This window comes from Herpailurus yagouaroundi, unplaced genomic scaffold (assembly GCF_014898765.1).
Source record: "Herpailurus yagouaroundi ecotype Mexico unplaced genomic scaffold, PumYag 139, whole genome shotgun sequence".
Lineage (NCBI taxonomy): Eukaryota > Metazoa > Chordata > Mammalia > Carnivora > Felidae > Herpailurus > Herpailurus yagouaroundi.
In genome coordinates this window covers 3,849,012-3,871,363 of record NW_024412394.1, presented here as the reverse complement: position 1 = coordinate 3,871,363, position 22,352 = coordinate 3,849,012, and the positions used below count along the sequence as shown (strand labels likewise).

Genomic DNA, 22,352 nt, shown 5'->3' with positions numbered 1-22,352 from the left:
CCCATTCACTTTCACGATGGAATGTGGTTTTGAGTGGTTCATGATTTTTTCTGCGTGATTTTCCCCCCTCTGGGTGTCCCTATGAGCCATGGGTTGTGGAAATATGGCTTTGGTGCGGTTTACATTTGTTGCTCCTCGTTGTCCTAGAGTTATAATCGCTTTAGTTGATCTATTTTTACTTTAATTTCCTCGCTTAGGGAAATTGTTCAGTCACTTATAACCAATTTACTGAACACTTACTGTACGTACATCCCCATATTTGGTGCAAGATAACAATGTAGCTGCCTTATGGAACCACAGACTCAAAGGACCAAATACACACAAAAAGTTAGGTGATCATGTAAATGAGACAGAGTAAAAGGCCTAGTGGTGAACACCCAGTCAAGTTCAGCAGGAAAACCAGGTGGAGAAAGATGATGAGGAAAAACCCAGAAAAGGAGAAGGTTTGTGTGAAGAAGTTTCAGAAGTAAAGTGAAGTAAACTGCCCCCCCCCCCCCCCGGTCCCCCAGAGCCCTGACTTCTTCTGGGTGGAGAGTTAATGTACTGCAGTTATCAGAGGCTGTGGGTAAACTTGACTTTAAAGCTTCCCTTAAGAAAGCGAAATCAGAATCCAGGCAAAAGGAGGTCCTTTAAAGTGCTCCTGGGGGCTAGAGGTAGGCTTGATGAAGGTTATGTTTCAAGGGGGAAGCACATAACTTGAAAGGGCTAGAAAGCTTTGTATTGACTGAGACCACAACAAGCCTGGGTTAGCGAGCCCAAGGAAGGAAGAGAGGAAGGGAGGGAAGCAGACAGGTAGGATTTCAACGTGGGCAGTGTATGGAGTATTTATTGTCAGGAGTGGCAAGGGGAGAGTTGACTAGGGGGCAAGGCAGGAAGGGAATCAGGAAGGGCAGACTGCAGGAAACCTGGTCTAAGTGGTCAGAAGGCATGTGTCTATTCTAAAGAACTTTCTCACAGTGAACACAGGATAAGTACAGGCAAAGGGATAGGTGCCCCACTGCTGTGTCCCTGCAGACCCCAGGATCCTCGATTCTTTTCCATATGAACAGAAACGTTTATTGAGCACCTCCACAGCCAGCAGGGCACTGTTCTAGGTGTTGCTGGGGGTGAGGGTGGGCACGTTTACAAACAGGGACAAGGCAATTGCTGTAGTAAGTACCTTCCTCGCAGGGTTGTCATGAGGATTGTCCTTAACACGTCGTCGCAAAGCACTTGACCATGTCTGGCACATAGTGAGTGTGACTGAGGGCCAGTTATCGCTGCCCATTTAACTATAAGACTTTCGGAGCCTAGCCCAGGACCTGCGTATGCTCCCAAGGAAAGACAGATTAAAACCCTCTCCATCTAGTGAGGGAGATACGCAAATACTTTAGGGCCACTTTCCTAACCGTGGGCTCTAAGGGACGTTCGCGAAGGCTCAGTTGCAAAGGAGGATGGCCACAGCCGTTAAGGGGCGCCTGGATTTGGTCTAGTGAGGAGGGCAAAGGGATAAGACACGACTGGAGACCGCGGAGGGGCTCAAGCTGGGGCAGGAGGCCTCGCAGGCCACAGTGTCTGTGCTCTGGGCCGCAAGGAGGCGGGCCCAGGACTGCGGAGAAAACTCCCGAAGCCGGGGAGGGGGCTTGAAGCGTCCAAGACCATATTGGGGGCGTCTGGCTGGCAGAGCCGCCGAGCCCCGCCCCGGCCGCCTTCCAGGGGGCTCCGGGGGGAGCGCCCCGGCTGGCGGCAATCTTCACACTCTCCGAACCCGCGGCTCGGGCCGCTCGCGACCACTGACGCCCGGCCTGCAACCCAGAGACGGTCCAGGCCCCAATCCCGCCCCAGGCCCACATCCGGCGCGTACCACCTGCGGCGCCACACAGCCGCGCTCCCCCGCAGCCGCGAGTGGTGTGGTCCGGCCCCGCCCCCTTACGCCCTAGGGGCGGGGCGTCCCCCGTCACGTGACGGGGAGTGACCTCGCCGCCCGGCGCCATGGGGGGCTTCGGACCCGGAAGTGGCGCCCTGGGCTCGCGGCGGTGCCGCGGGGATGGCGGGAGCCGGAGCAGGAGCGGGAGCTCGCGGCGGAGCGGCGGCGGGGGTCGAGGCTCGGGCTCGCGATCCGCCGCCCGCGCACCGTGCACACCCGCGCCACCCTCGACCCGCGGCGCAGCCTTCCGCCCGCAGGATGGACGGCGCGTCCGGGGGCCTGGGCTCCGGGGACAACGCCCCGACCACCGAGGCTCTTTTCGTGGCGCTGGGCGCTGGTGTGACGGCGCTCAGCCACCCGCTACTCTATGTGAAGCTGCTCATCCAGGTGGGGGCCAGGGCGCCGTCGGGAGATGGGGGCTGCTGTGAAGGTGACAGGCCGGGATCTGGAGGAGGATGGGGGCAGGGAGCCGGTGGTGACGGATTTGGGAAGAGGGGCGGAAGACGGCAGGTTTGGTGAGCTGAAGGAATGGGACAGAAAGGAAGCGTTGATGGGTCTGGGGGTGAAGGGATAGAAGCGACAGATTTGGGAAAGGATGAAAGGAACAAGGCATTTGGCGGGTGCAGGGGAGGGGTCGAAGGGATGAAGGAGAGGATTTGGAGGTTGAAGGAAGGGAGGTGATGAACTTGGAATTGGAGGAAAGGGGCAGCATTTGGGGGCGAGTAAAGAAGCAACAGAATGGGGGAGGGGCGGGAAGTTTTGGCGAATGGGCGGGGAGGAGGATTGGGGGGCCAAAGCAAAGTATTTAGATGAAGAGCACATATTTAGAGTAGAGGGGAGCAAGAGCTCTGGATTTGATAGACATGGATTTAAAGCCGTTTGAGGGGACAAAGGACTGGAGGCCAAGGCCAAAAATTTAGGAGAGAAGGAAGAAAGAGCATCAGCCTCGGGGGAGGGAGGTGGAGAGGAGAAGGTGGCATTGGATTTAATGGTGAGGGAATTTGGTGGGACAGGGCGAAGGCAGAGGATTTAGCAAGGGAATGCTATGAGTTTGATGGCGACGACAGATTTGGTGGGAGGAGGGGACAGGGTGACGCGTTTTGAGGGAGGGGAACAGATAGGGCGACGCAGTGGGGGAGGGGTGTGATGGCGATTCTTACGGAGAGGGGAGCCAGAAGCAGGCTTTTAGGGAGAAAGGGATGACGCACTTGGAAGAGAAAATGAAAGTCACAGTTGGGGTCGGGAGGTGGGACTCAACAGTCCTTGTATGGGGGGGATGGGTTATGGAAGTATTGGAATTAGGCAGGAGGGGCGGTTGGGACTTAAGGTGGCAAGGTTGGTAGAGGCTGGCAGAAACTGAGGCCAAGGTGGGGATGACTCTGGAATGGAGCCATGCAGGGGCACTTGGCATATGGTGGTGGCCAGCAAGACCTTGCAGATGAAGCGGACTGCTTGAGAAAGAGAGAGATTGAGCTGGAAGGAGGAGGGGTGGAGGGGGTGCACTTGGCAGAATTAGGTGGGTGGCTAAGATAGGCACTGTTTAGATGGGGGTGATTCCGGCCTGGACTGGAACTGAAGATTTAGCCTAGAATTTTCCAGTTAGGGGAACGGCGGCAGGGCGGGGGTGTGAAAATTGAGATGGAGACCAACCAAGATTTGAGGTTTGAGTTGAGGCGAATGGGTGTTAGATTTACTATCTCTTTAACTGGGCTGAGAGATTGGGGGGGGGGGCGTTCGGTTGGAATGGGAGCAATTGGAATCTGGGATCTGAGGAATGGGGCAAGGGGTTTTTAGGTGTGACCGGGAGTATGACAAGGAATGAGGAGATTCGGTCGGGGACATCAGGGTGCCTGACTAGCGTCTAATTGTGACTGAGATTTGGAAATGGCTGGTGGGGGGAGATTGGGACTGGCATTTGGTTGTGTTTTGGGAGTGAGGGCTGCTTGATTTGGGGGATTAGGATTGTATTTTCAGCAATAGAGATTACAGGTTTGGGAGAGAGAGTGGGGCTTTGGAACTGGTTGTTACCCGAGATGAGAAGTAAGGGTCCCAAGAGCTGAGTTTTTCCTCTGACGGAGTGAGATTGGGTGAGGGTTGTGTTTTTAGGGTGGGAGATAGGAGAGTCTGTAGAGTGGAGGGTGCTGAAATGCATAAGGAATGGGAGGGGGGGGAGGGTTCATCGTTTGGACCTTGGTAGATGTGGTTTACTGGTTTGAGGAGAAAATTGAAACACAAGCGATTCGAAGAGGGAATTGGGAATGAGGAACACCAAAGCACTGGGTGGGGGAGGATGGGTGAGCCCACTTGGGTGGTCTATCTGATTTGAACCCAGCTGGTGCTGAGTGTAACGTGTTTCGGGGTGAAACCTTAGTAGGTAGAGCTCGGGAGTCAGCAGCAGTTTGCAGAAAAGGCAGAACCTGTTTGAGGGGGCAGGTGGCAAGATTGGAGTGGCAGGTCTGGGGGTTGACTAGATCAAGTGACTAAGAACGCAGGGCCTCATATCAGGGTTCGTCTGTGTTAAGTTTCGGGAGTTGGGGATTTGAGGGTGATGAACTGACCCCACCAGTGCCTGATACAGTTACAGCTTTGGCTGTGGTTAGGACTGGGGAAACAGATTTGGGGATGAAATAGGGTGAATGGGACTTGGGCACAAATAATGAAAACTTGAGAATGAGGGGAATAGGGCTGCGATGTGTGCCTTTCATAATCTCAGGTACAAGTGCAAGACATAGACTCAACAAACTGGGGGACTATGGGGTGAGGGGACACAGCAGACTTAAAGGTGCGCTTGGAATTACTCGGACTCCCAAGTTGTGACTAGACGGAGACAGCAACAGAACAGTAGCTCACACTTGGAGTTGAAGGTGTGAAGGGAATACCGCCTATCGAAGAGAACAAAATCAAAACTTAAGTCAGAACCTTCGAACGTTTATCCAAGAAGGAGAAAGGTCTAGCAGGGGAGGGCTCACTGCACGGGTCAGCTGGCTCATGTCTTTCCTTCAACTCCCCTGGGCTGGAATTTGTTTTTTAAAGAAGGTCACCGTCGTGGAGGGTTTTTCATCTATAGTCCGTAATCTCTCTAGTAGCTCAAAATCACATCGACAGGGGACAGCCAGAACTTTCAAAAACACTTGACTAAGGTGAAGAAGGTAGGAAATTAGCCCAGGAAAACCCTGGAAGCATACCTAGTCCAGTTTTTAAGACAGAACATCCGGGGCGCCTGGGTGGCGCAGTCGGTTAAGCGTCCGACTTCAGCCAGGTCACGATCTCGCGGTCCGGGAGTTCGAGCCCCGCGTCAGGCTCTGGGCTGATGGCTCAGAGCCTGGAGCCTGTTTCCGATTCTGTGTCTCTCTCTCTCTCTCTGCCCCTCCCCCGTTCATGCTCTGTCTCTCTCTGTCCCAAAAATAAATAAACGTTGAAAAAAAAAAAAAAAAAGACAGAACATCCCAACTCTGCCATTCCTGCTCCCTTCCTCATCCTAAGGGAGCTGCTGTGGTACAGGGGCTTGGCTGGCCTCCTTTGAGGGTCAGGGCTTGTGTCCTGGAAGGGGCCTTCTCCTATTCCACTCAGGTGCTGGTCTCCCAGACACCTTGCTTTCTCCCTGGCAGCAGAGTCTCTCTCCTCATCAGTTGGCAGCATAATAAATGGCCTCACCCTTCAGGAGAGACCCCACCTCCTCAAAGGTGTGTGGGTGGCTATGTCCTTCCCTCCCCCCGGCACCCCCCATCGTGCCATGAGTTTAATGGCTACTGTCATCATAACCTGCATCTATACGGGAATTATGATAGGCCTACAGAAATGAGGGGGGTCATTCTGTCACAGGGATATGAAGTGATCAAGATTAGGATACAGATGAGGAATTGTTTGAGGAACAGCCGAGTTTGGAGGTAACAGTTTGCTCGGCCTGGGAGCGAGAGCGACTGGTTTGTCAGCGTCTGCGTTGGGTGCAGAAAGGAACCTGAGTGTGGGCCACACTCTGGGGTGGAGCTGAGCTGTCCTGAAGTTCAGGACCGAGGTGGGGGTGGGATGTGTTTCGGAGTTGGCACACTGGGGATTGAGGTTGGCCTGAAGTTTTAGCCCAGAGATGGGACTTAACTGAGATTTATTCTGAGGTGAGTGCAGGGTTTGAAGTACACAAAAACACTGGAAATGTCTGGCATTTGAAGGTGAGAATGTTGGGGGATGGGGTGACTTGGATTATGGTAGGGGGTAGGGATCTGGGACTATACACTTCCGTTCATTGGGAGCTTCCGTGATGCTGACGGTTCTAGATTCTGATGACATTTAAACCAGCAAGAGCAGCACTGGAGTTTGTAGAAGAGGCAGAGGCCTGGGGTATGAGAAGCGGTGAGCCGGACCAGCCGTAGAATCTGACCTTGCTTTTGTATTTGTTGATTCTGAAGGTGGGTCATGAGCCGATGCCCCCCACCATCGGGACCAACGTGCTGGGGAGGAAGGTCCTCTATCTGCCCAGCTTCTTCACCTATGGTGAGTGTGCTTTCCAGGCAGGAGGGCCCGCGCCGACAAAAAAAGCGAGTCACACGTCACAGGGGGAGCAGGCCCAGCTGGCCCCCGGGAACACACAGGACAGCGCGGCACCCAGGCTCAGAACTGGCAGGGAGGAGGGGATCAAAGAGTGACCAGAGGCAGCAGGGTTGCTGGGGCGGGAGCAGGTGAACAATGCAGCTTTGGGCCAGCTCCTCTGCCAGCAGCTGCCAGCCCTCAGCCCCAGGCAGCAGGAGGGGCCGGGCCAGGACACTGGTCCCTGTCATCCCTGCCGCCCCAAGTTGTGCCTGGAAGTGTTGGGAGGGGGGTGTCCGGGGAGGTTTCCTTTTGATTTCTGAGCAGTCTGGGCTGTTACCAGTTTTCCTGCTTTCCTTTTAGTCCAGCAGGAGGCCTGTCGGGGGCTTCCTGGGTTCTTTTCCTTCTTCCTCCTCTTTCCCCTGCGTCCCCCAGGCAGTGGACCCCACTCAGGCACCTCCACACAGGGGCCACAGGGCCGCCAGCACACGCTGCGTTGCGCTTCACGTCTGGCACGCCCCGACCCGCTGCACGAGCTCGGGCAGATCGCTTCACTGCTCTGGCCTTGCGCTTCTAGTCTGCAAAGCTGTGTCTGCTTCTTCATCCGGGCCCCTCAGGCAAGCAGCCCCCAGCCCCCTCCGCGGCTCTGCTGCCTGGGAGGTCTGTCCACCAGCGGCCCGCCACACTGGAGCTTGTCCAATGCCACCTGAGCCCACCTGGCTGCCTCCACTGCTCGTCCCCAGACACCCAGGCGCCAGCTGGCCAAAAGCCTTTCAAACCCATTATCGCTGCCTCTCTCCCAGTCCCTACCCTCCTTGGACTTCTTTAAATGTGCCCTTGCTTCTCCATGTTCCCAGTCGGCCGATACCCTCAGGCTCCCTCCACTTCGGCTCTTCTTTCTTGTTTGGTTAGTCTAGAATGTTCTCTGAAAATCTTTTTCTAATTAATTAATTAATTATATATTTTTAAGCATTTATTTATTTTTGAGAGACAGACACAGCGCATGAGCAGGGGAGGGGCAGAGAGAGAGGGAGACACAGAATCCGAAGCAGGCTCCAGGCTCTGAGCTGTCAGCACAGAGCCCAACGCAGGGCTTGAACTCACAGATGGCGCGATCATGACCTGAGCTGAAGTCAGACGCTTAACCGACTGAGCCACCCAGGCACCCCACCTTTTTTTGTGTGTGTTTTGAGAGAGAGAGCTTGAGTGTGCATGCGTGTGTGAACGGGAAGGGGCAGAGAAAGAGGGGAACAGAGGATCCGAAGCAGGGCCTGCGCTGACAGCAGAGAGCCAGATGTGGGGCTCGAACTCAATGTGAGAGTACGACCTGAGCCACCCAGGCGCCCCTGAAAATCTTGCTGCTGAGTAGCCTGTGGTTTTGCCTCCTGTCACCTTTTTTAAATTTCACACACTCTTGGCAGAATCTGATGTCCTGTTTCTCTTCCATTTTTGCCACCATGACATTGAGTAGTCTAGGGCCAGGCAGAACATATCATTTTGTGGGGAAGTGTGTCCGTATTTGTTTTTATTTAAAAACCGTCAGTGAAGGGGGGAGGGAGAAGGCCCAGAAGTAGGCACAGGAAAGCCAGTGTACAAAGCTAACACTGGGTTTGTGGGAAGCCGGCGTGGCCGGCTGCCAGCCCCTCCGTTGTGGCCTCTACGCACGCTTTAGCCGAATGAGGGACCCCAGGTCAGAGCCCGGACTGTCTCTACTTGTGTCACACAGTCATTCCCGGAAGGTCTCATGGTAGAGGGGTCTTGACCCACATTTTGCCTCCTGCAGAGATGAGCAGGGCTCTGAGGTGCCCCTGCTCACGCCGTGTGTGTAAATGTTGTTTCAGTCCAGATGTTGTAAACAGATGCCCGTTAGGCCGCTTTAGACACCCTGCCTGCTCTCCCGTCAGGGAGGGGGCTCAGTTGTCTGCATGTCTAGATACTGTCTGGACAACATCTACTCCTCCCCATGTCATGTTGAAAAGTGCCATAGCTGTCGTGACATTCTTTGGGGTAACAATGAAATTCCTGGAGAGAAACCCTGGCCAGCTGTGGGACCTTCTGGGCCCACAAAGGCCCCTGGAGGAATTTTTGCCTGCCTTCCTCTGCTCTGAGAAACAGGAGTTCCTGCTCCTTTTTTACTGGTGGGCAGATCAGCTAGAAAGAGGTTAAGTGACTCACTCATGATCCCTCTAAGACTTTTTCCTACCTGGCTCTCTCTTGCTGGCTGGAGCTCCCCTCCCCCAAAATAAACCTTTCTTCCCCTGGTTCACTCTGTGAAGCAGGGCACCCTGCCGTGTCACCCAGTGTCCTGTCCCCTCCTGCTCTTCTCTTTCCAGTCCCACCCCCATCTCAGGAAGCTAAATATGCAGGGAACAGGTGCTCCCGGCCCCAGCATGAGCCCGTTCTAGCAGCGACATTGAAATGCTGGGTTGGCAGACATGTTGCGGTGGAGAGAAAGGCGCATTTGCCGGTTCCTGCCACTGCGTGGTGCTAAGGAGCTGAAGTCAGGTCTGGAAGGGGAGCACAGTGTCTGAGAGAAAGTTCTGCTAGCTTCTAGGTATGCAGGTTTAAAAAAAAAAAAATGATCGTAGTTTAAAAGTTGATACTAAAATAATGACACATTGGAGCCCCTGGCTGGCTCAGTCGGTAGAGCACGCGACTCTTGATCTTGAGGTTGTAAGTTCGAGTCCCACGTTGGGTATAGAGATTACTTAAAAACATAAAATCCCGGGGCGCCTGGGTGGCTCAGTAGGTTAAGCCTCTAGCTCTTGGTTTCAGCTCAGGTCATGATCTCACAGTTTGTGAGTTCAAGCCCGGTGGCCGGCTTCATGCTGACAGTGCAGAGCCTGCTTGGATTCTCTCTCTCCCTCTCTCTGCCCCTCCCCTGTTCATGCTCGCTCGCTCTCTTTCAAAGTAAATAAATAAACTTAAAAAAAAAAATAATGAAACATTAAGAGAGGTGTCCTTTTAGAGATCCTAATGAAAAAACACTGATTCATACAGGTAGGGTCTACCCTCCCTGACTGCTTAAGTTTTTTCTCTAGAATAGTTCATTGGTGCCTGTTACTTCTCCACTAGCTATGTTGTTTTCCCACCTCATCCCCTGCTGTGAGTCATAAATGCTAACAGGTACTAGGTGGGGCCTGGGTGCAGCACAGGGTAAGGGTGGTCCTCTTCCTGGTATGCTCAGGGGACATTCTTGAGCCTTTCTTCTGGGAGCTTTTCCTTTTTCCTCCCTTAGGTTGCAAACTTCATCATTGCCTGAGGGCACTCTGCCTTTTTCCTTTTTTTCTCTCCCCCAAGAAAAACTGTTTTTTAATTAACGATTCAGTCATCTCTACACCCAATGTGGGGCTCGAACTCACAACCCCTAGATCAGAAGTCGCACGTGCCTCCAACTGAGCCAGCCAGGCGCCCCCAGAGAAACATTTTCTTTTATAAGCAACAGAATTGGTTTGTGGGTTGTAGCCGTTAAGTTGCTGAGTTGAAACACTAGCTGAGTTTGCCAAGTCGAGTTTTCAAACTTAAAAAAAAATTCTGTGACTTTGGCAAAAATACATTTTGAAGGTTTTACAAAAAGAAATGGGCTAGAGAAGACTCTGGGGTTGGGGCCTGATTGCTTGTGGGCTTTGGACAGCTGCCCCCTTCCGTGACTGAAGTCAGCATGTGCTGAGGGACAGGCTGCATCTGGTCTGGGTGTGACTGTGACTGGCGGTGGGTCTGGCGGGGCGGGGGGGGGGGGGGGACACTGCCACCTCTGCTTTCTTGTAGCCAAGTACATCGTGCAGGTGGATGGGAAGATAGGGCTGTTCCGAGGCCTGAGCCCCCGACTGATGTCCAATGCCCTCTCCACTGTGACCCGGGGCAGTATGAAGAAGGTGAGCCTGGGGGGCGAAGCCAGGATCGGTTGCCTGAGGTTCTCCCCAAGCTCCCTGGTGGCCCCAGAGGCAGCCATGCGCACTGGTCCGGTTTCTCCTTTCCCAGGGGACACCCAGGCGCCATAGCCAGGCTCCAGACCCTGGTGCGTCAACACCTCCTTGATTGGGAAGTTTCCCGTCCCTAGTCCTCCCGCTTTCCCCCAGCTGTGACAAGCTGTGACCGCGGGTGGGGGGAGAGGGGTCCCCTCCCCCACCCTCCGCCAAGCTCCAGCCCTGGGGTTACCAGAGGTGAACCTAGCTGCAGAGAAAATAGTAGGAGCTGATTCCTGCCCTTCCTGTCCCTTAAGAGTTACATTGAGGAGGCATAGCTGAACTTTGCTTTTGGCAAAGTTTTTTGGGTTTGGGGGGTTTTGTTCTTGTTTTTAATTAAGTAAGCTTTATGCCCAACCGTGGACTAGAACCCACGACCCTGAGATCAAGAGTCACGTGCTCCACCGACTGCGTCAGCTGGGCGCCCCACTCCTTTGTTTTTGTACCTCAGGTTTTCCCTCCGGATGAGATCGAGCAGGTCTCCAACAAGGACGACATGAAGACTTCCCTGAAGAAAGTGGTGAAGGAGGTGGGCATCTGGGGTCGGAGAGGGACAGGCCCCGGAGGGGAGTCTGACTGTTTCTCACTGCCGAGTTGGACAGGTCATTGAAGAGACAGGGTTGGCTCTTCACTCCGCATGGGTAGGATGGGACATGGAAGGAGCCCCGGCATGGCCACTGCAAGGAATCCCAGAAAGCCTGTCAGCCATCATGGGGCCTGGCCTGAGACCCAGCCACACCCCTGGGCGGAGGAAATGGGGGGTGGGTGACAGGTGGGGCTGTCCGAGGTAGACTGGCCCCATCGGGGGCTGTGGGATCCCAGTTTGTCCATTGTAAGAGCTTGTGTTCCCCTTGAGGGCCCATTCGAGAGAGAGGCCAGACCAAGTCCCTGCCCTCTGCTCTCTTCCAGACCTCCTACGAGATGATGATGCAGTGCGTGTCCCGCATGCTGGCCCACCCCCTGCACGGTGAGCCACCCCTTTGGAGACTGCCTCTCACCTGTGGGATGAGCCCTTGTGGACTGCCCTCTCACCTGTGGGATGAAGCTGGCGGCGGTAGAGCCCTGGGAAGTGTAGTGGGGTGGGGTGTTCCCCCGGAACCACACTGAGGAGAGATTGGCGGGAAGTCCTGGCCAGAGGGAGCAGGGGCCCTTCCCCGGGCAAGAAGAAATGGGATGCTGTGCTCACGGGGTACGACGGGGAAATCCCAGAGGCCCTCCTCCCCTGCTGCGCTCTGACACAGGCCTTGGGCAGCGGCCGCTGCACCGGGCGCCCCGCAGCTGGGTGCCCTGGGTTTTGGCCACGACATCACCTGCGTGTGTTTCTTTTTCCTCAGTCATCTCAATGCGCTGCATGGTCCAGTTTGTGGGACGGGAGGCCAAGTACAGGTGGGTAATTCTTCCAGGACTGGCAGGAGTGGTCCTGTCACCCTTCAGAGTCTGCCAGGACAGGCCGTGCTGGGGTCAGTTGCTGTCCCTTCTCTACTCTCGTTCTAACGTGCTAGCTTCAGAGGAACATGGCAGTGGGCGGCCATCGACAGCGTCCAGGGGCGTTTTCTCCCCTCCATCCCATGTCCGGGGCTGCCCTGCAGAGGGGTGAGTGGGAGTGGAGTTGGCTTGGACCGTGCCACCTGGGACCGCACTAGGGTTCCGTCCTGGACCCCCTAGTTCTGCCCTAACCATTTCTCCAGCTCTCACAGAGCTGACTTGTAGGTCGCTAAGAGGCGGTTCCACCCCGTGGGCGGGGGCCCACTCCATTGCTTGCTTACCGAATACCTCCCGGCATCTGCCGGGCCGGCAGTGAGCTCAGTGCCGTGGGGGCAGAGCTGTGTGGACAGAGCTCTTCCCCGGGACGGTTATGCCCTCCTGTCCTCCTTGCCCCACGAAACCCTGTGGAGGACAGGAGGCAGATCCTAGAGGCACGTGGCAGGAGGACACATCTCTGTTACCCTTCCCAAGACTCTTATCTCCTGGCTTCAGTTGTTTTCGGCAGCTGTCCTGTGGGGCCGCTGCCCCAGGCAACTCGGCTGCCGCGGCCTCATTTGAGGTTCACTAATGGGAGGTTGGCCCATTCTCCCAAAATGAAACCGCGAGGTTCGTAGACACGACCAGGAGGGGATGGTCTGGCTCAGAGCCCCAGTGGCCAAGAAGAAGGGCTGGGGGGCCTGGCAGGGCTGGGTGCCTTGGGAGCAGCCTCGGCTCCCATCGTCTCTCTGTTAAACTTCCCCGGCCACCTAGGCTTTGTAGGGCCTCTGCTCAGGATAGGCCACTTGGCATTGCGAGCCACAAGTTGTAGAGATTGCTCTTAAGCCTGCTTTGCGTTTCGTACCTGACGGCAGCCTGTCCTTTGATCTCCAAGCGCCTGCAGGGGAGGGCCAGGTGACTTTTCCCAGGCTGCACCTGGGCCTTCTGGTTCTAGGGCCTTCTGCTACAGGACCTTCTGCCTCAGGTTTCTTTTCTGCCCTCTGGGCAGGTGGTTCCCCGCTCACCACCCCTCCTGCTCTCACGCTGTCGTGCATGCAGTCTTCTCTGCTGGAAGGCTGCTGAGCCAGGGATAGGCACTAGGGCCGGGCAGGAGAAGGTCCCGTTACCTTTGCAGCCGCCCAGACTGGAGGCCAATTCCCAAATTCCAGATCCACAGCAGGCAGTAGTAGAGAACCGTTAGGCTCCTATCCTGGGGTGAGTGGGTTTCCCATCCCCGTGAACTGTGTCAGTGCCCCTCACTCCTAGACGAGAGCTCTCTCTAATCTTCTCCACTTGGTTTCTGCCTGGTAACACAGAATCTCCTCTCTGCATCCCAGCCTGGACTGGATGGCTTTGAGCAGGGATGGTGGGCTCTCCTCTCCTCTCCGCCCCCCCCCCCCCCCCCCCCAGGGGTGGTCTTCTCCACAGTGACTGGGTGACCTTGTACCCCTGTCTTGCCTTTTTCACAGCGGCGTGCTGAGCTCCATCGGGAAGATTTTCAAAGAGGAGGGGCTGCTGGGATTCTTTGTGTACGTGAGTTTCTGTACCCCATAGCTGGCCACGTGGCGTGGCTCTACTAACAGACACGTTCTCAACCTCCCAGGCTGTAGCTGCCAGGCTCAGACTAACCACTGGGCTCCGTCCTGCCTGCATAGCTGCATTCTGGCTCCGTGCAGCCCTGAGGCTCGCGTGAGCCAAGGATTGTCAGGACCGATTACGTCCCGCCCTTTGCAGATCACGGCTCACACAGAAATGGTACTGCGTGTCCCACACACTGGGGAGACGGACTGACGGGCCCCTTCCCCAGACCCCGTCCATTTGCCCAGAGGCCGATCTTCAGGAGCCAGGGCACTCTATCTAGGGTATTCCACATGACAATCCATACTTCTGGCTTCTCCTGAAAAGTCGGGAAACCTGGCTCTGCTGAGCCTGTGTTTGTGCAGAGCGGCCAGAGGCAGGGCACGTGATCTCCCGAGGACCACGGATCCCTGCCCTCCTCGCTGTCTTGCATCCGCCTTAGTTCACATGTAAAAGAAAGACCAAAAAGACTGTCCAGACAGAATAAACCACAAGCAGACCCAAGAGCCAAGCCTGACATACGGCTTTTGTTTGGCCTTGTTAAGACCTTGGCAGTGACATACGTGCTATTACATACGTAATATTCTAAGCACGGAGTCCTCTGTTCATTGTGGCTTTATAGTTGGTCAGGAGTTTTTATGCAGGATTTCTCATGTAACCAAGAGATGACCATGTAGGTGCGTGCGTGCGTGCGTGCGTGCGTGTGTGTGTGTGCATATGTAATATATAATAAATCGTTCTCACCAGGGGGTGATTTTTGCCTCCAGGGGACATTGGTCATGTCTGGAGACATCTTTTGCTTGTCACAGTTGGCATCTAGTGGGTAGAGGCCAGGGATGCTGCTAAAATAAACATCCTGCAATGCAGAGGTCGGCCCCCCAAAACAAAGGATTATTTGTCCCTAAGTGTCAATACTGCCAGGATTGAAAAACCTTGATCTATACACACACTCCTATATTCAGGTGTGTGTGTGTGTGTGTGTGTGTGTGAGTAAAATGAATATTTGATTGTGTGACTGGTACATCAGACCATAAAACTACATGGCCCCACCTCTGGCTGTTTCCATACTCACTCTGTGGTCCTCTTCTGGTGTGTGAATAGATTCTGACGCAACACATGCTTGCTCATTGGGTTCTTCTGTTTATCACGTATTTGCAGACCAGGTGATACATATGTGTTACAGGACTGAGGAGGCACTAAAGCTTATGTGAGTGGTTAGTCTGAGCACAGGTCGGGGCAGCAAGATTGCAGATGGCATTCTTGAAGTTCATTTTAGTCACGTCCCTTTATAACCTAGATGTGTCATATACATTTTTTTGAGCTTTGCAAATATTTTTTGAAACATTAAAAGCATTTTTTTAGTGTTTATTTTTGAGAGAGAGACAGACAGACCGTGAGCAGGGGTGGGGCAGAGAGAGAGGAAGACACAAAATCCGAAGCAGGCTCCAGGCTCCCAGCTGTCAGCACTGAGCCTGATATGGGGCTCGAACCCACGGACCGTGAGATCATGACCTGAGCCAAAACCGAGTCAGATGCTTAACTGACTGAGACACCTAGGTGTCCCTGTTTGTTTTTTTTTTAACTTGTGTTTTTTTTTTTTTTTAACATGTTTGCATGTTTAGATATGCGTGTTTAGATATTGACATTATTTCAAAATATTTGAAAAGCTTGGATTCCAGCCCCACGTCAGGCTCTGCGCTGATATCACAGAGCCTGCTTGGGATTCTCTCTCTTTCCTTCTCTCTCTGCTCCTCTCCTCACATTCGCATGTGCATGCACTCTCTCTCTCAAAGTAAATAAATAAACATTAAAAAAAAAACCCACAAATAGCACACAGGACCTATTGATCTCAATCTGGCTTTTTGCCCTCTGCACCGTATTTTAGGGACCTTCCATCACATTTTGTAGAGCTGTTTAATTCTAAAGGCCATCATTTTAACTGTCAGTCCTCTTTGCAAAAGCTTGTGTGGAATGGCTTCAATGGAACATTCTAGGGGTGAAGACAACAGATGCATGGAGCAGAGTGTTTTGTGAGAGTTGATTAGGTAAAGAGGCCAGGAGAAAACTATCTATGTGTAGACCCTGTTTCATAATCTGCATTTGAAAATCCCAGATTTAGCAACATTCACATCTTGAGGCCGGGCCTCTGTAGTTTGAAAACCACTTGTGAGACCGCAGACTTACTGGCATCAGATGTGGTTGGTGTGTGACACCCCCACGGAGAAAAGCACACTGCCTTCCTGGCGTGGGTAGCCACTGGCCCACATGGCCCCTGCAGGCTGTTGTCCTGAGACGGTACTTTTGGATATGCTGAAGTTTTCAGCTTGGAACATCCCTGCCTCCTTCCTGGGCTTGGAGCCCCCAAGAAATGTTCCCCTCCCTCCCCTGCTCATCTTTGCTCACCTTGTTTTTTAGCGGCTTAATCCCTCACCTCCTTGGAGATGTGGTTTTCTTGTGGGGCTGTAACCTGCTGGCCCACTTCATCAATGCCTACCTGGTGGATGACAGCGTGAGTGACACCCCAGGGGGGCTGGGAAACGACCAGAATCCAGGTTCCCAGGTTGGTTGGAACAAGGACTTGTCAATCTTTCTGTGTACCGCTGATGGTCAGGGGCAGACTCGACTCTAGGATCTGAGCACCAAGGTCCTGAGGGCTAGGGAGTCTCTGGGGAGTGGCCTAAGAGGGCCTCTCATTGTCCCGGGGGCAGCTTTGCTTCTGGGGAGAGTGGGCTCCAGAGAGGAGATTCAAGATCCGCAACCAGACCTGGAGGAGTTCGTGGAATGCATGTCCTTGGGCAGTTTTCGAAATAAAACGGATCCCAGCTTATCCGAGGAAATGATCCAAGTAGGAATCAGGAAATCAGGACACAGACCAGCTAATAATCCTCTAACTTCTGCTTCATGTTTCATGCTTAACATTCACTCTTTTGTGAACATTATGGTATTTGATCCCAAAAGCACCCCATTTGTGAAAGGAACAGGGCAGGTGTAATGTCCCATTTTACTGGTAGAGAAGTTGAGACCCAAAGATTGAGAGGCTCTCCAGAGGCACTCGGCTAGGACTCAGCAGGGCTGGGACTGGGTCTTTCCCTGTGCTGGGCTGAGGGTGCTTCCTCCCGCCTCGAGGTTTTTTAGTTCGGCTAGGAAGTATACCTTATAGGCACACCCCACTCTTGTTAGCAGTGGTCCATACAGCCTGGTCTGCACAGACCTCAGCAGGCTAGGCCAGGCATGAGGAGGCTTTGATCCTTGTAAAAGGCGCTTGTTTCAGAAAGGTGTCTGCGGACCTGGTGGGTTGACAGGTTCTGCCTGAACCAGGTTGAGCTGGGGAGCAGTGATGGGCAGGTAGCCAGACACGCTAAGAGCAGGGATTGCCAGCCCCAGGAGGATAGGCGGGCCGGGGGCCTGTCTGTCAGAACCACCTCGTGGTGGGGGTGGGGGTTCATAGTGTGCATATGTCTGTGTCTGGGCATGTGTCGTGTGGTGAAGAATGTCCCGCCCCAGCTGAGAGCCTCTGCTCAGGGAAACCAGGGCTGGCCTTTCAGCGTAAGCAGGTTCCTAAAGCTCCCTGGAGGCCAGCTCCCACTTGCAGTCAGAGTGGCACACACCCAGGGCCCTGCCCTTTCTCAGGGCCTTGGGGAGGGGGCGGGTGGCGTGTTGCTGCTGTCACGTGCAGAGCAAGGCGGGGACAGCTGGGGCATCTTAGTGGGGGGAGGGGTGGCCCACAGCTGGAGGGTTTCCCCCGAGTCCAGGCGGGTGGGTGTTTGACCAGGGGCTGCTGCGCTTAGCACCAGCACCGGCAGTCACCAGCGTCGCGGAAAGGGCTTTGCGAGCGCTCTTCTGCGTGTGGCTTAAAGGCCAAGGCGAGGTTGCCTGTGAGGCAGCCGCGCAAGCCTCCGTCTGGGGTTACTGGGCATCCGCCTGGCAGGATGGCCACGCCCCAGGAAGCCGAGGCACAGGTAGTCACCCTTCCTAGCGAGGGGCCGTTCCCCTGGGCAAAGAATTCAGATGTTGGGGCTCGGAAGGGGGTGAGACTTTGCTAAGGTGGGAGGGTAGCAGTAGGCTTCGAGTTCCCCCTCGCCTTTTGCTGCAGGACCAGGATTCTGTGTCTGGGGAGTTCGGGGGGGTGTCTGTCTTTTCGTCCACCTGCTGACCACCGACTGTGTGCCAAGCCCTGAACACTGATCGAGGCAGACCCAGGCCACGCCCTTGGAACTCACGGCTCGTTGGGGTTCACAGGCCAGTGGCCAGTGATCCCGTTTACGTGGCCTGCACCTGTGCTCCTCACCATCCCTGGTGGGCTCTCCAAAGCCTTGTCAGTCCACTTACCCCACTTCCGTCTCTCAGAGCTGCCCTTGGCTCTGACTACAAGGCCACGGAAGCCACCGGCGGGCCTAAAAGGGAACTCTGTGCAGCAGTGTGCGAGGAACCGAGCCCAGAGGGTGTGTGAGGCCGGTGTGCGGGGTGAGGTGGGGGGGGGCCGCAGACCAGGTAGCATGGGGCGAGGGTGCTTGTCTGAAGTCTGCATCCCAAGGTACCTGTAGCAAACCGGTCTCCCTTTCTTGTCCCTCCAGTTCAGCCAGGCCCTGGCCATCCGGAGCTATACCAAATTTGTGATGGGGGTAAGTTGAGCCAGCTGCTCAGCCCGCTGCCCTTTCCGCTGCCCTGTGGGCCTGGGTTGGGCTTAGGAAGACAGCTCTAATGGTGGCTGGAGGCAGGCCTAAGTGTAGGGTGTGGGGACAGCGTGTCCTCGCTCCCTGGGCCGGGGTACGGGCTGGTGGTGGTGGTGGGGTCGCTGCCATTCATGTCTCCCCGGATCTCAGATTGCGGTGAGCATGCTGACCTACCCCTTCCTGCTGGTCGGTGACCTCATGGCTGTGAACAACTGCGGGTAGGTGTGCACCCCTCCCCCAGGCACCCTGCCAGGACCGTGGGGGGTGGCGGTCCAGCTGAGGCTGTCCGCTGCTCTGCTTTCTCCCGACTGCTCTGTGTGTAGGCTGGGTCCCCGGTATCCCGGCGTCCTCTGGGATTCACTGCCCCCCTTGGGGATGAATCTGGGATTCAGGAGGTGGGTGGTGGCAGCTCCGGGCCACCCCTTGAGATCTCCTGTCCCTTGGCTGATCCGTCTCCCGTTGTTCACTGGGGCTGACGTGCTCTCCTTCCTGGGCAGGCTGCAGGCTGGGCTCCCCCCGTATTCCCCCGTGTTCAAATCTTGGATCCACTGCTGGAAATACCTGAGTGTGCAGGTAGGCAAAGCTCCTAACAGAGGAGGTTCCCCCCACTCTTCCCCCACGTCAATCAGGTGAGACGGTTTTGTGGCCTCGACGCTACGTGGGAAGACAAGGGATCGTCCCGGGGTCCAGTGTTGTCAGTAGGGAGGATAAAGAACGGAGACCTTTGGCGTAAGGCATCTTCGTTAAATTTTCACTTTATTTTAGAAAAGATGTGAGGTCATTAGATCTGAATTTGCTTATCGATCTTACATTAGACACCGTCTCCTTTTCTTCCTCAACTTTTAAAGACTCATACTGTGAGGGAGCCCATGGGGTAGGTGGTGAACCTGAAGCCCAGGACCTTAGACCTCGAGTAACACGGCTGACAGCGCAGCGGCCCGGAGCACTTCTGACGAGCAGCCGCTGTGTCCGAGGCCGACCTCTCCCTTCTGTGGGTCATCCCTGGTGTCCAGGAGAACCCGAGGCTTGAACTGGGCCGTGCGGCGAGGGTGCCCGTCTTGGGATTTCATGTTCTCTGCCCAGGCACCCTCTTGCTGGGCTGCAGCCCTTGGGCCCAGAGGTCAAGGATCCAGGTGTCTGGCTCAGGGCAGACCCTTGCCTTTTCCTAGCCTTGGTTTGCCTCGAAGCAAAGTGGGGCAGCGGTCGGGGGAGGAGCCGGCACGCTGACAGGCCTCAGGGTCGAGAAGAGGACAGGTGGGAGGAAGCAAGGGAGCAAGAGACACAGTTCTTCCCAGCGGCTCCCGTCAGGTCTACGTCACATCCCGTGGGCATTAGGGAGTCCCCGAAGTGTCTGAAGCCAGAAGGGCAGCGAGTCTCCTCTTTGGGGGTTTCCTGCTGAGTAGCCCCAGCGACACTGGACACCCTGTGACGTGAGGCAGTCCGCTCCCTTGTGCCTCAGCACGTGGCATATTCTGACACTGCCCTCTAGGATTGCAAGCCTGCGCCCTCCACCCCTACCTGACCCTGGGGTCTCTGAGCTGCTTGCTGGGCCCTCTCTTGTCCCCTGCTGGCCTTGCTCAGGGGCAGGATGAGAAGCTTGGTGGCCCCTTTCACTGACCTGACTGTTGCTTCCAATCCAGGGCCAGCTTTTCCGTGGCTCCAGCTTGCTTTTCCGCCGGGTGTCCTCAGGATCGTGCTTTGCCCTGGAGTAACCTGAATCGCCTGAAAAAACATGCTGCGTCAGCCTGGCCACCGGGGGTGGGGCCTGACCGTGTCGGGCACCTGTCAGATGAGTCCAACCCAACGACACCTAGATGTGCTCCAGCCAGCTGGGCTTCGGTTTCCGTATTTACCGTGCGTCTGTCCAGAAGTGGGGGTTGGGTGGGGGTGAGGCTGCACCCAGTGGATTGGTTATCTGTTAGGTCCGGGGAGGGTGGGGCAGGCCCAGGGCATTCGGGCACAATCCCCTTCCTTCGCTCACGTGCCAAGTCTGCCTTGTGAAGGGGGCCAGAGAATGGCTAGTGGAGGCCCAGGTAGGATGGGAAAAGGCTCACGGGGTCAGCTCCCACCCCCCCCCTCATACCCACGTCCGCCCCAGCCTCATCCTGCGCCTCAGCTGGGGGCGTTGCCCCCCCTGCTTTGTAAATACGGCGGGATCTGCTTTCGTGAGGCCGCCATCATGTCTAGGCCTGTGCGAGAAAGCCCTTGCCACGTTCTGCCTTCGTTCTTCTCAACACTACTTTTCTGATGCCAAGGCGGGCACCTTCTGAATGGGAAATCGTGTGACTGCTCAGAATGTGTCTCCCTCATCAAATGCTCGTCGGTTTAATGGTGATGCCTCACATGCAGGATCTGGTTACCTGTGCAGTTGTGAACACCCAGAAGTTAGGCAGGTCAGTGTCTCTCATACTGTTTGGTTTAAAAGTTCCCGATAAGATTTGACCTTTTCTCCCTCAAATAAATGTATCGGTGGTGATTTGGAGTTTTGTGGAGAGTCCGTTCTTTTTAATTTTTTTAATTTTTATTTATTTTTGAGAGAGAGAGTGTGAGCAGGGGAGGGGCAGAGAGAGAGCGGGACACAGAATCCGAAGCAGGCTCCAGGCTCTGAGCTGTCAGCACAGAGCCCGACGTGGGACCCTAACTCACGAACCGTGAGATCCTGACCTGAGCCGAAGTTGGACACTTAAGCCATCGCCTGGAGAGGCCCTCCCAGCTTCAGAAAATGTTCCACCCAAACCCCTGTCGCCTCGGCACGGTTTGCGGATGACATTCTTGGGTTTTGTCAAGAGTCAGTTGGTGTGGTTACAGCAGAAGGGGTAGACATGGGCCCAGCTAAAGCGCCGAGCTCTGTCTTCTCTGGCAAAGGCAGATCTCCCTTCAGTTTGTCTGCCCGGTGCTGGGGTTTATAAACCCCCAAAACTCACAGATGGAACCTGCTGGCCTCTGGGGACCATGGGCTTCCATCTGATGGGGCTTGAATACCGGCTGAGTCCCCCGAGTATTTCTCTGCCCTTGTTCTAGAGGACTGGCTTCAGAGAGTTGGGGTCTGGTGACCGTGGTCCTGCTTCTCACAGGGACGGGAAGGCCCCTGGGATGTTTTTGCGGAACTGGTTTTCCCCAGTGGTCTAGTAACAGTTGTCTTGCGGGCAGTTTGCTTTATGTATCCCTGTTCCCCAGGAATTCAGGAGCATGCCCGTGTGGATGTCCTGTAAATGTCCGGTGGCTGAGGCCACTGAGGTCTCTTAACTCCCTTCAGACTGCTGAAGCGGCAGGGAAGGGGAGCACAGTGGGCCAGTCCTTGCTGGCACCATTTCCTTCCAGAGAAGGAAGGCCCTTCAGAGGCACGTCTGCCTTGTGGCACGTCCCCTGTCTCCAGCCCGGTGTGGTTTCCCCCCCCATGGCACGGACCACTGTCGCGGGGTGACTTTTCTTCCTGTTGCTTCACCTTCAGATCCTGTGTTTGCATTGATTACCTCCTAAGGCCCCTGTGGATTTAGGGGCGCTTGGACTTGGGCATTTCAGGGCCCGGACTACATTTCCCAGGCTGTCTTCTGCACCCAGAAACAGCAAGAAAATCCCCCTTGGATGCTCGGTCTCAGGTTTTAGGTGAGCAAAGTGCAGGTTCTGCCCCTCCTGTTTTTCAGGTCCGTATTCAGATGTGGGTGTTGTGTATGTTAACTTTGTTTACTCTCTTCCGTGTTTGAAGGCCAACGTCTCACCCACCGTCCGAGCCCCTGGTATTTCCCTGTCCGTCCTGGAAACTAAAGTGCGACCAGGTTTTTAGCTGAGAAAGGAGATTGGGTTGGATTGGGGCACAGCTGAGCTGTCCGCAAGAGGAGGGGTGACAGGGAGTTAGTCTGCATCCTCTCCTCCTGGGAAACCTAATTCTGAAAGACAAAACCGGGAAGTCCTCTTCTAGGCCTCCCGAAAGGCCTGAGTTGGTAGTGGTGGCCTGTGCTGGGTCCTACCAGAGCCCTTGTTGCTTTACCGGTCCCCAGATGCCTGGGGCCGTGCAGCATAGTGCTGGAGCAGAGTACTCCCCACTCCGCAGAGGCCTGGAGGCCGCAGAGTGCCAGTCAAACTTCCTGTCATGACAAAAACATTCAAAAACCTTAGAACTTCCTCACCCTGATAAATGGCATCTATGAAAAACCCATAATTAACATTAGACTGAATGATGAGAAACCTAACGTTTTTCCCTCGACGCTCAGGAAAGACAAGGATGTCTGCTCTTGCCATTACTCAACA

The 22,352-nt window shown here is 55.0% G+C and overlaps 2 protein-coding genes across 3 annotated transcripts in view; one reads left to right on the top strand and one right to left on the bottom strand.

The window, feature by feature from the left end:
* Positions 1-1,954: 1,954 nt before the first annotated feature.
* On the top strand, positions 1,955-19,928 carry MTCH1 (mitochondrial carrier 1; the record flags this gene model as incomplete). Its single annotated transcript, XM_040473366.1, has 12 exons — positions 1,955-2,293; positions 6,310-6,394; positions 10,196-10,302; positions 10,844-10,921; positions 11,302-11,359; positions 11,727-11,778; positions 13,323-13,382; positions 15,847-15,940; positions 18,006-18,053; positions 18,255-18,322; positions 18,602-18,677; positions 19,745-19,928. Coding segments are annotated over 12 exons (1,137 nt in total), but the record flags the coding sequence as incomplete, so codon positions are not given.
* Positions 8,600-22,352, bottom strand: part of PI16 (peptidase inhibitor 16) — a 27,110-nt gene continuing 13,357 nt past the window's right edge. For both annotated transcript variants that reach the window (XR_005789697.1, XR_005789696.1), the window contains exon 8: positions 8,600-8,644. The gene's annotated coding sequence lies outside the window, so the exon portion shown is untranslated. The remainder of the gene's footprint in view (positions 8,645-22,352) is intronic.